The sequence below is a fragment of the Pavona decussata genome, unplaced genomic scaffold, assembly GCF_977016875.1.
Source record: "Pavona decussata unplaced genomic scaffold, jaPavDecu1.1 SCAFFOLD_49, whole genome shotgun sequence".
In the NCBI taxonomy this organism is placed as follows: domain Eukaryota; kingdom Metazoa; phylum Cnidaria; class Anthozoa; order Scleractinia; family Agariciidae; genus Pavona; species Pavona decussata.
This window is the reverse complement of record NW_028145471.1, coordinates 1,160,323-1,172,500: the sequence shown is the minus strand read 5'-3', so window position 1 is coordinate 1,172,500 and position 12,178 is coordinate 1,160,323. Positions and strand designations below refer to the sequence as shown.

General features: G+C 39.1%; 1 protein-coding gene across 1 annotated transcript; it reads left to right on the top strand.

The window, feature by feature from the left end:
- The first annotated feature begins 4,834 nt into the window (after positions 1-4,834).
- LOC146481533 (fibroblast growth factor 2-like) lies at positions 4,835-9,920 on the top strand. Its single transcript, XM_085108198.1, has 3 exons — positions 4,835-5,079; positions 5,273-5,373; positions 7,896-9,920. The coding sequence occupies exons 1-3, from the start codon at positions 4,977-4,979 to the stop codon at positions 8,076-8,078; spliced, it is 387 nt and encodes a 128-aa protein (XP_084964324.1). The 5' UTR covers positions 4,835-4,976; the 3' UTR covers positions 8,079-9,920.
- Positions 9,921-12,178: the final 2,258 nt, after the last annotated feature.

Below are 12,178 nucleotides of genomic sequence, written 5' to 3'. Positions count from 1 at the left end.
TGGAGGAAAACTAGCCATTCAGTACATTGACCATGAACTTCCATTTTTCTCAAGGGCCGTTGACGAACTTAATCCTGAAAATGCAGATCGTCTTCGCGGGATGGCATATGTAGAAGGGAGACCGATAATTGAGCAATACTGTACATCAGCAGGATTTGATATTGTGAAAAGTTACGACACGGAAAGTTCAGAAGTTGTTTTTGAAAGCGTCGAGAGCTTTCTGGAGTGGCTTTGGTCGACTTTGCATGGTGTTTTTGATCTTACATTAGTCACTGAGGAGCGTTTGCAGAAGTATTTAGCACCATACACTGGTCCAGACGGCAAACCCTGTCTTGACTTCAGAGGAAGCAAAGTTGACGCGGCAGATTGTCGACTGATAGCCATCAAGCAAGCGAAACACGGCTCCTAATTCGTGGAAAGTTAATTGAAACAGATTTTTAATCTATTTTCTTGACAAAAACTCTAAAGTTTGACCCCGAAAGGGTTAGCTGCTTTTATAATGGTGCCTCCTCCTGCTGGTGGCCTGGTGATGGGAGACAACTAATTTAAAGCAGGCAACATACTGGTAGGAACACTGGTAAGGTTACATATATTTGGCTAAGGGGTTTAGTTTCTGCAGTTTTATCAACAGAGTGGCCACATTTCGAGTGTTGACATGGTTGAAGCTTTACCCCTTCTCTCTGATGAAAGGGCTATTCTTGGTTTTCATGTGACGTCACCAAATTCTAGAATTCAAAACCAGGGGGCCTAAACAATTTTTACCTTCATTCAAGGAAAGATTACCTAAAAATATGTCTCTTCACAAATTCTTAGCTCGATGTCGTACTTCCTTTTGAAAATAGAACAGTTTCAATTTCCAAGTTTTCATCGTGCATGAGATCAGGAGGACGGCCGTGACAGAGCTGTTCCCTATCTTAAAAATGACTCTTCAGGTGATTTTCAGCATTCTAAAAAATTTAAGTTCGAGGAGAAATATTTATCTAAACATGCGAAAATTCACAAGGGCAAAGAACCTCTTTTCTGGCAAAAGTGAACTCAGATGTTTTTTTCCTATTTCCGGCCACCGTGTTGGTGTCCCTCAGAGGGACAGCAACATGGCATCTCCATACTAAGTTCTATAAATTTATGTGGAACATTTTGTCAAATAACTCGAGTACGGAATACCGCACAGACCTGACACTTGGACAGATTCCTTATTTATTTATTTATCCTCTATACCATGTCAATTTCTTGACTTCATTCATGGAATGGTTTCGATTTTTTTTGCAATGGTGTGACAGTGAAAACCGGCAATAAACGTGTTAAACGTCAGCACTCAAATCTCTTTACAGTTACATATTATATTTGCTTCAACTTCTGGTTGGCTGGATTTTTATGTAGATCACAACACAGCTTTGCTCCTGTAGAGTTTACACAGACCAAGCCGCCTGACACTCTAACCTGCTGGGCCAAAGTGATGTGCAATTTTAGTATTTAGCATGCAATATTCCGATAAACCTGATGAATTTACCAGGGGAAAAAAAATCTCATACTTCATACTCTTATCTCACTTTTTTACCAAGTGTAAGTTTTTAAAACATTTAGCTTGCCAGCTAAAATTGACATGAAAAAATGTGAAATTGCTTTCAATTTTATATGATTATTAAAAAAAGATAGGAGAATTTGTTCTTTGATATAAGGGGTTAAAGGGTTAAAAAAAAAAAAAAAGGAAAGGAAGAAACCCAAAGAATAGAGGCATCCTGAGACATGTTAAACGTCAGCACTCAAATCTCTTTACAGTTACATATTATATATGGTGAATACTGGTTATAAGTTGGGGGACTTCTCTCATATAAATGTTTGTCAAAAATTGACTGGGATAGGAGGGCATACCTGCATACCCAAGCCAGCTTTTCACCATTAAATACGAGTCAAGATATGTCATTAAGTTGAAGTGTTAATAGGCCCCCTTATGATCCACCCGCCCCAAAACAAAAACTAAATACCAATAATACAAGAAACAGGAAGAACACCTTAGCCTTTGAACAGGTGTCAGATTCACAAAAGCCTTCTTAGTTAAGATATATGCTTAGTATTGTTTCTTGCCACTGTGAATGGTTTGAACCCAGGAGTCATGTCATTACTATGTAAATTATGATCATCTGGGCCCGGTTATTTGAAAGCCGATTAACGATAATCCACGATTAAAAGTTAGCCGAGGTTTTCATCTCGCTTGTTAAGAATGTTTTTAAGGCTAATTTTAAAACTGAGGGACAAAAATCTTTTAGAAGAATTCATATGGGTTAGTAAATAAACTTGAATCAAACGTCACGTTAACCCAGGATTAGCTTAATCGGGCTTTGAATAACTGGGCCCTGGGTGACAATAGTGAGCTTACGCAACAGGACGGCTGATGGAAGGGGACTGTGAATTATTGTTGTGTGACCAACATGACATCTTAGTACCTTCATATTTTTTGGCGATTTGCGACTAAAACTGCAAAGACCACAAGCGGTAGGAATGTTACAATCTAGAGTCGTAAACACTTGGAGGTCACGTTGGTCACACAAGGACAATTTGCCATCCCACCACATCAGCCGTCCTGTTGCGTAAACTCGCTATTGACTGATGTTTTGACAACCTGAGCAGAAGTCAGCATCAGAGTCAATTGCTAAATTATTATTATTCCAATATCAGATCATTGTTAAGAAACAATAATTGACAAGGGCTTTGTGGATCTAGCCCCAGGCTCCCACGTGGAGTAGAGTGTGAAAAGAACAACCGGCAAGCGGAGCAAGCCAAGCTCACTTCACTCTTCACCCTATACCCCACTTGGGAGCCTATTCAAAAGATAAGTGAGGGTTTGGATAGGTAGATACAAATGTCAGCTGTCAGTTATAACTCGGCTATAAACCAGTTGTCAGCTAATTCAATAAAAACCAGTAACTGAGTTTGTAAGGTTACACCCAATTTGGGGGAGAAAAGTAACCCAAAATAGCATATCAGCATCCCAAGGGCACAACTGGTCACTGGTGAGTGTGACTTGTGAAAAAAAAAAAAACATTTAGAAAAAAATAAAAAGAATGAAGGCTTGAAGGGGACTGGGTTCCAGAGAAGGCCGGGCTGCTAGGTAAGAAAGCCTGGTTACAAAGTCAACTCGGAAATTGTTATTTGCTGCGGTTCTAAGAATAGCCGCAAATTGTTGTTTTCACAGCTGTCACGGAGATCCAAGTATAAAAGGGCGGGATTTTACTGAGGTGATCATTCTAGGCTGACATCGCTGCCTGAGTTTCGTTTGTCAATGCTTTTTTCTTTTTGTCATTTGAATTGATTGTATTTCGTCGTTGATGTATGTACTCATAATTTTGTATTCTAGTTTAAACTCTCTCCCTCGAGGTTCCTGTTAAGTGTCTGACTCTGCTTTCGGGAGGGTTCAGGTTTCCCCCTTAGTTAAGGGGGTTTTTCTTGACGGGCAGCAGACACGATATCCTCGTTACATTATCGATCAAAGAACTTTACTTGGAAGCTATGACTGAGTTTTGGTCGCCGTATAAGTGCCTCGGCTCGGATCACTTGTTTCTTGAACAGATGCCCTTCACTTGTCTCCCCATTTTGAAGACGTATACGCATGTTCCATGGCACCACCGCCAACCAATCGCGCAAACTCGTTCCCAGGGTCTCTCTTCTTCACCTCCCAGGCAGCGAGAAAAGGAGATGAGAGACCCTGAGAACGAGTTTGCCAATCGCGCCTTAATCGCACTGAAATCACTGCTAGTTTGTACTTATTGTAATTTTCATTGTGAGGTCGAGGGGGAAAACAGTTGAATTAAAGGGTTCGACAAAAATCGCATAAAAATCACCTGTTACAGTGCGACGCGCCTTACCGTGGCCACCCAACAAACTTTTTTTTACAAGTTAGCCATAAAATACAAAAAAAAAACATGTTTTCAATAATTTGTTGTTGCGTCACTTGCCTGTTGGACTTTGCAAGGAGGCGTGACCGTTAATCAAATTCGTGTATCCTGATTGGCTAACTTGTAAAAAAGGTTTGTTGGGTGGCCACGGCAAGGCGAGTCGCACTGTAAAAGTAACAGAACTAAAATGACAAAAAATTATAAAGAAAAGAAAAAAATGGGGAAGGAATTATACTCAAAATGCATTCCACTGAATGAAGAGAGCATTTGTTTCAGCACTTAAAGAGTGATAAGGGTTCCAAAGTATTTGCGTATCCTGAACGATGCTTTCTGTGGTATAATATTGTATTAGTTACACCCATAACTTTACCCAAACCCACACCTACTACTTCCACCCACGACATTTAGGGGTACTGATAATTTAGTTACCAAAAAAAGTTCAAAACTCTACCGAAAACCTAAGTTGGTCATGTTATTGAGGAAGTCGTGTGGTTGAACAAGCTTGCTTCCTCAGCTACCCCAGAAAATCATCTTCTATATATCTTGTTTGGATTGAGAGATCTGAGAACATTTTTTTCATGAAACTATATTTATATTTGCCCTATGACTAATAGCCTCATAGAATCTCGCCACTTTATCAGTTCCGGACTTGAAGCAGGACTCTTGTATTGAATGTGTTGAGACTTTGTCCTTGAGGATAAAAGATGTAACCTTTATAATCCACGTGGGGGCTGTTCGTTTCCAATATTTTGAAAATAATGAGTAATTTAATTTTCTGTCGTGGGCGAAAAATGAAGTTAAAATATAACATATACACCAACGGAAGCAGTTGCAATTGAAATCAATATTTAAGAAACTGAAGTGTTAATTTAACAATTCCTTTTCTAGGAAAAAAAACACTTGTTCATCTTTATCACACGTAGCGATCTAATTACGTTTCACTTTATTATTGCGTGTGCTAAACATGTGAACATCCAAAGTTTCGCATTTCGTCTGTGTGTCGCGATATCAAGAGGGTATAAAGTCCATTTGTGATTCAAGCTGATTCAAATTCCCGGCAGTTAGCGGTGATTTCAGCACATCATGGTTTCTGCAAGGGTAACACTATATTCAAGATGGGGCTATTTTCTCCAAGTTAACGGACAGCAGAACATTTGCGGCGTCAGAACAAAGGATGAATACTGCGGTAAGAAAAATGTCTGTAGTCATTTTACATTACACCATTTTCGAACTGCTTATTAGTTACGATACTTAAGCAATACAAACTGCGTTGTCACCGTTCTGATCTGTTGTCCCAAGTAGTTGTCGCAGACTACAAAGCTGTTAGACCTAGCAAACGCATTGTGAGTAGAAAATTTTAACACAGTATTTTCGCTCAGTTTTAGAAATGAAAACAACAGATTTCAGCAAGGTCACCATTCAAGGCGTACAGGCCAATGCTTATATTGCCATGAATGCCCAAGGGAATTTGTATACAACGGTAAGTACTGGAAGTAACCTTAAAAGACTAATTGCTGTAAGTATCTTACAAAAAAACCGAGTGAAACGTCAAGCCTTCTTGATTCACTCGCCAAGTCAGCAAATCTTTCGAAATCTTGAGCTTCTCACTTTTGGTCCATGGAAGTGTGACTACTTAAAACAAGTTCTGGCTGACCAATCTCTTTAGTGTATCGTTTTGAGTCCGTGAGTGATACCTTTAAAGTGGGACCATCTAATGAAAGCTACTGAGCTCCTGTACTTTTCTTATTGCTTTCAGTTTCTGGATAATTAACTAAATGTTCTTTAAAATCATTCTTAATAATAGGTCACTTTATGCGCACACCAATACTGTCTATTTTCTTTTGAAAGTGGCTTTAATGGCCTTGAGAGTGTTTTAGATTCGGTTGAAAGAATGACAGGAATCAAGACATATGGCCTTGAAAGTGTTTTAGATTCGGTTGAAAGAATGACAGGAATCAAGACATATGGCCTTGAAAGTGTTTTAGATTCGGTTGAAAGAATGACAGGAATCAAGACATAATATGGAAAACTTCATCTGGTTTTCCGTTTTCGAAAGCAATTTAAATAACTGAGGGCTATCGCACTTTCAGATTTACTCAGATACTTCTGATTAGTTCAGCTTACTGTATTCTCTCGGGGGAAATTAAAATGGTAATCCGTGCCAATAAACGTTGCCAACCTTCACCGTTTTAGAGACTTCCTATAAAGTTAGCACGCGGTGGTGTTATCGATTCCTTTTTGACATAATTTTGAAGTACCTGAACTATTTTTATCTCAAGGATATTAATATCCGTTCACGGCAAATCAAAGGATAGTTTCTCTTAAATATATCAAAGCATGAATCTCAGAACAAGTTATTTCCTCTATTGGAAAGAACTTTTTGCCCAAAATAAAATATTACGAGCAGAACACCGAATTTTTTCAGTTCAATTCTGAAACGTTGTGATTGGATAGCTAAAGATAATTGCACACTGACTCAAATCAGGAGCCAGAGTACATTAGAAAGTCCGGAGGGGTTAGCCCGGTCGTGAGTATGCCCTAGAAACGACTGTATTTTACACCTGCATCAAGTCTAACTCCTTGCATAACCCCCCTCCTCCCGTGTTTTTTCAGCTCAAACAAGGATACATCTATATCCAATAGGAGAAATAAAAAACGGTGGTGCGTCCGTCTGTGGGGGAGTGAAAACATATGTTTTGGATTTTTCAACAGAGTTGAGCACTCAATTTCAAATATGAAAGCCTTAATGGTATACAAGTGTTTAAATGGTCTTGTTCCTGAATATTCATCCTCTAAATTTGTTAAACGAAATGAAACGCGTTACTCCCTGAGGGACTCTGTTAACAAACTATTTGTCCCGTTTCCGGGAAGTAATTTCATGAAAAACCCCAGGCAGCTTTAGTTATAGCGGAGCAGTTCTCTGGAACAGCCTGCCCTGTGATGTGAGAGAAGCTAAATCTCTAAATATAAGTCGATTTAAAATATTAGTTAATGTTAGAGTATACACGGCATTCATGAAAAATAGGTTTTAGTTAGATTAGTTGTAGTTAGTTTTTGCATTTTGTTTAGGATAGTTAGGTTCTTTTAATTTTTCTACTCCTTTATACCTTTTTTGAATAAAGAACTATTCATTCTATTCTAAGGTAATTTGGGCACCGTAAAGAGATTCGATTGCTGACGTTTCGAGCGATAGCCCTTCGTCAGTGCGAATTGAAGGGTTGACGAAGGGCTATCTCTCGATACGTCCACAAATCCGCTTTACAATGGCCAAATTACCTTATCAACTCTGTGATAAAACCATTCGTTACAATTATATCCCACTTTCATACCGAAACAAGAACGTTAAATTCTTCAAACGACTAGTGGCTCACAAGTCCAGAGTTTAATTCTCTTTATGAAACAACAACAACAACAACAACAAACCGTTACTACTTACCCTCGATAATAAACTAGTCCATCGCAGAATTATCCTCAATGCTAGCAGTTTTGTATTTGGCTCGTTTGCTGCCCTCAGGTGGCTACCTATTTTTTATATACACCTGGATGAAGGGAGACAATCTTTTCTGAGTGAACAGCACGATGCAGAAATCAACCTTGAACCATCACCACCAAAACATTCGGCTATAATCATGTCTAATCGAAAGCCGCGCTAATAGACCAAACGTAGACCAAAACGGAATTTAAAAAGGAAAAATCATTGCATCGACACCCTGATATGTACAGATTTTTTGCTTAAATAGTTGGTGTGATATGTTACCAGTGTTTTTACCGACTTAATAAAGATTAGATATAGATCAAGATTAATTTACACAGCAAAAAAATGGTGTTTATAAAAGATAACTTCCTTTCCCGGTGTATGGAAGATCCCTTATTGAAACGTTAGCAGGCAGCTCCCCAGATATAAAGTGACTAGAGGCGAGGCTACACCCTCACACTGAGTAATGACTAACTGAACGCGTTGGTGACGGTTGCTAATAACAAATGCTATATTTTCCTTTACAGGACAGCGAGAATCCGTCCTGTGTTTGGACAGAAATCCACCACACTGACGGCTATAACTATTATCAATCTGACATCAACAGCCAATTTTACCTGGGGCTCAAACGAAAAGGTCTTCCGAAGAACGGCAGCAAGACAGGTCTTGGGCAAGTGGGCTGCGCTTTTCTTACGAAACCAGTGACATAGTGATTCGGTTGGCAAATTAAGGGCGCACTTCTTTTGGGACTATTCCGGAATAGGAATACACGAAATAGACGGTATTCCCGTTCTTTTGGGACTTAATGTTTTTTGGAAGGAACAGAGTAAAGAATATTCATTTTTCCCCTGACGGCAGAACGAACGGAATACAGTTTACTCGGAATAATTATAAGAGGGACTGCGCTATTTTTGGAATTAAGGTTTACAGGTTAAGAGAATAGACAGAATTTCGTTCTTCAAGTTTTGGAACTGATATTCCTTCTATTCTGTTATTCCTAAACAGAAATAAGAATAGTCCGAATTGGCCTAAAGGAATACGCCCCAACAGGGCTGTTCCGGAAGGACACACGGATGAGTCCAGTCGTTTCCCATTTGACTTTCGGCGAGGGGAGATTGGGTAAAAGTGAAGAGGGGCACGCGGGGTATTACGGGAAGTGATGGGGTGCAAGGCTATTTTCTGGCGTTCCTTTACCGAAAGCTCTGCCAAGTGTAATTCATACCCCTCCAGACTCGCTTAGTCAAACATGTCTCAAAACTTCTTCTCCTCCTTCTTTTTCTTTCAGCCACATATTATTGACCGGATAAAGGTTAAGAATAGATGTTTGTCATGTTCAGTACGTGTAGAAGTGACTGACTAACCTGCGATCAGGCTCTGTTTTCGTTTAACTTGTTTAGGCAAATAACAGCGCTGCTAAAATCACTGTACGGAAAAAAATGGTGGCTGTACATTTTACCACAATACCTTGCGAACCTAACACAGCCAATAGGCAAATGGAAAACCATATTTGTTTTTTGCGAAATTCGTCCCTGTGCTAACAACATTGTGTATGGTAGGTCTGACGTATTTAAAACTTTTCTATGCGTTTTTATGAGCGTTTTTAGGGTTATCAGTACGCTAAGAATTATGGATAAATGTACCATTCGCCATCTTTTTCGGTGTGCTGGGCCTAATCGCACGTTAGTGACCGGGATAGAGAAGTAATAGACCCTTCTCCAAAATGGCGGCCGAAAATTCAAATAACTTAAAATTAAAAACGTATACCAGCGCTAGAAAGAGCACTTTTACTTTAGTACCCCTGCAAAGTTTCAGCTATCAGGTGTAATGTCAGCTGAGAAAATGTCAGTTGAAATATGAAAAAGTTACAGACGTTTGTATGACTGGGGGTATGACGTATACCCCCAGTCATACAAACGTCCGTAAATTTGTCAAATTTCATCTTACATTTCCTAAGCTGATATAACACCTAATGTGCTGAACCTTTGCAAGATTACTAAAGCAAAGGTGCTCTTTCCAGTGCTGGTATCAGTTTTTCATTCAGTTCAATTTTAACTCATTCAAATCTGTTGCCGCCATTTTGGAGAAGGGTCTATTAAACTGAATACCAATTCTTTACTTTCTATGTAAACGACAATTACTAAAACATTTACAACGTTTCTCTTTGCCCGGCCACCGAAAAAGCATTAGTTTTCCGTTGTGATTTTTCTGTTCTCAGTGTATATCCTTCTTTTGTGAATCGATATGCCATCCTTTACCGGAATAGCCCCCAAAATATACTGACCTTCTAAACTGGGACTTGAGTTAATAACTTAACGACATAGCTTAGTTAATGTTTTGTATCTAAATGCAATACTGTGAGGGCCACAGGTTTGCCAGGCCCTTTTGAGGACACAGGTTCACCAGTCCTTCGACTGTAAGGGCAACACCCTTGTAAGCATTTAAGGTAATTCCCGCCAAATAAAAGTTGTCGTGAAAGTTTTCTCAAACTTTCTGTGATTGTTCACTACTATGAATTATTTCAAGAAATGCAATAAAAAAGATAGCTTACCGTGTCCGCGAGAGAACTTCGATCCACTCAATTTACCCCATAATCGCTTGCAGTATTCGCTTTCAAAAATGAGTTTATTTGATCAGTTATTGTCATGTATGGTAACAGAAGTTACGTAGAGAAAGCAGAACTTGAAAAAGGACGTTATACATAAAATGTATGACGCATAATCGGCTATTAAAGATAAATTGCTTGACAGGGAAGCAAAATATGAAGCAGTATCGACCCAAAACGTTTCTTGCGTGCGAGTTCTCAGTATCACTATTTAATGCCCACAATTGGTGGGCAAGCTCGTATTTCAAGTTAAAATTCATTTTTCCGCAGTCAATTTTTTCTAAAAATTTTAAACATAAAGTAGATAATTTTAGCTAAGTTAAAACAACGAGATATAAAAGATATGTCACGGTGCTCGTTTAGGAGCAAATAACCATGTAGTAATTGTGCCTATGCTTAGCATCTAGTTAAAGACACCATGTTTTCAACGTGCGCGCGCTAATGACTTAAGAAATCAGTTACGCACTAAGAATGCGCAATGCCATTCAATGGAATCATTTCAAGACGATTGTCCCTTTTGCCAGTGTAAGGTAAAAATAGCTTCATGATCATCTTCACTTTCTACCGAGATTTTCCTTTTTAGGCAATTAATTGACAACTTTTCGCTGAGCGGACGGTTGCTCTTTATCTTGGTAAAGGCACCATATTGGATATGTAATACTATTAAGTATATATCCATGCACCTGAAACTAAAACAAAACTTAATAGCCTCCCAAAAAACCCCTGTAATGTTTTAAAATATAGAAATACGGAACACTGAGCCGAAAAAAATTGCGCGATCGCATGAGTGAGTTCAAAGGATGGTAAAGATATTATGCGTGACGTGTGATTTGAGCATTAAAATAAAAGCTCTTGGCACGTGAAAAGAGCTCAATTGTAGTCGTGATCCATGAATTGATAGCCTACCAAGACCCGTGATCTTCTTGTTTTGTGGCCCGTGATTCGTGAATCACGAGTAAATTTTCGTGAAAACCGAAAATCTAATGTTACTCTTCTGTAAACTATGTGATGAAACTAAACGGCGCTGATTCATGCCACAAATTCATGTGTCCGAGCTGTACTCCCGTCTTGGGCCATAAACACTTCTCTGTGAAAGATGAGACGTCGACTATGCATGTCCACTAAACTCTGTCTTCGCCAACACTTTAACGTTTACAAAATGTATTTACCAGTGAACATAATGGTGACAAGAGCACTGCATTGTAACGGAGCTCGCAACGTTACAAAAAGCAAAAAACTACAAGTCATGGTCTATCTTTCTGCAACTCGCAAACCGGTCTTAATTTTTCCTGGCGAGATGAGATGGAAGGAGGGGCTGTTACAAGTCCAATTTTGCTCGCAAATTCTCCGGCAACGGTGGTACGTTGCGAGTGAAAATTCCGTCATGTGACAACAATCTTCAGTTTGCGCGATGGAAATAATTTGATGGAATGTGTTAAGCTTGGTGAGTAAATGAGATGATGCATTAATCAGTAAATGACACAGGCATACTCGAAAAAAACCAAGTGCAAAACCTAGTTTAGCTCCCACGAGTCTCCTGTAGCTCAGTGGTAGAGCATCCGAACTGGTAATCGGAAGGTCTTAGCTTCGACTCCTGATAGGAGCACTCGGGTTTTTTTCCGAGTATACCTGTGTCATTTACCGATTAATACATCATTCTCAACCTTTAGCTTGTTGCATAAAGGAACCTTAAACTCCAGTGCACAAGGTCTTTGCGGTAGTTTACGTACGACCATTGAAAAAATAAAATAAAAGTAAACCCTTCACAAACACCAAGGACCTCTGCACAGACAATCTCGACCCCAAAGCCGGCGCGCGTTTTAGGCCAGCGGAGGCCACAAGCCTCTTGAATCTTAATACTAAACACTCTAAATTGGGGGCTAATTTTAATCCTAATACAATACATCCTGGTTGTCCGCCAAATTTTCATCGTAATACTATCCACTCTATTTTTTGGCCCAATTTTAATTCTAGTACTAAACATATTTTGCCCTATTTTCATCCTATATATGAAGTTCATTCCTTCCTTTCTTTCGTAAATAGGTAAAAGTCAAGCGGTTTACTCCTTTCTGGTCTAAAATTCAACAAAGTAAACAAAAATGAAGCAAAAAGTTCACTCCTTTCCTTTCTGGTCTCAAATTGGCGAAAATAGCTAAGAATGGGGCAACACTTTCATTTCTTTCTAGATTCGTGAAAATGGCTAAAAAT

What these genes read in the sequence shown, in the direction of transcription:
- LOC146481533 (XM_085108198.1), top strand. Translation starts at nt 4,977, where the DNA reads ATGGTTTCTGCAAGGGTAACACTATATTCAAGATGGGGCTATTTTCTC. An exon ending in AACAAAGGATGAATACTGCG is followed by an intron (nt 5,080 to 5,272) that starts GTAAGAAAAATG and finishes ATTTTCGCTCAG; the next exon opens with TTTTAGAAATGAAAACAACA. An exon ending in AAGGGAATTTGTATACAACG is followed by an intron (nt 5,374 to 7,895) that starts GTAAGTACTGGA and finishes TTTCCTTTACAG; the next exon opens with GACAGCGAGAATCCGTCCTG.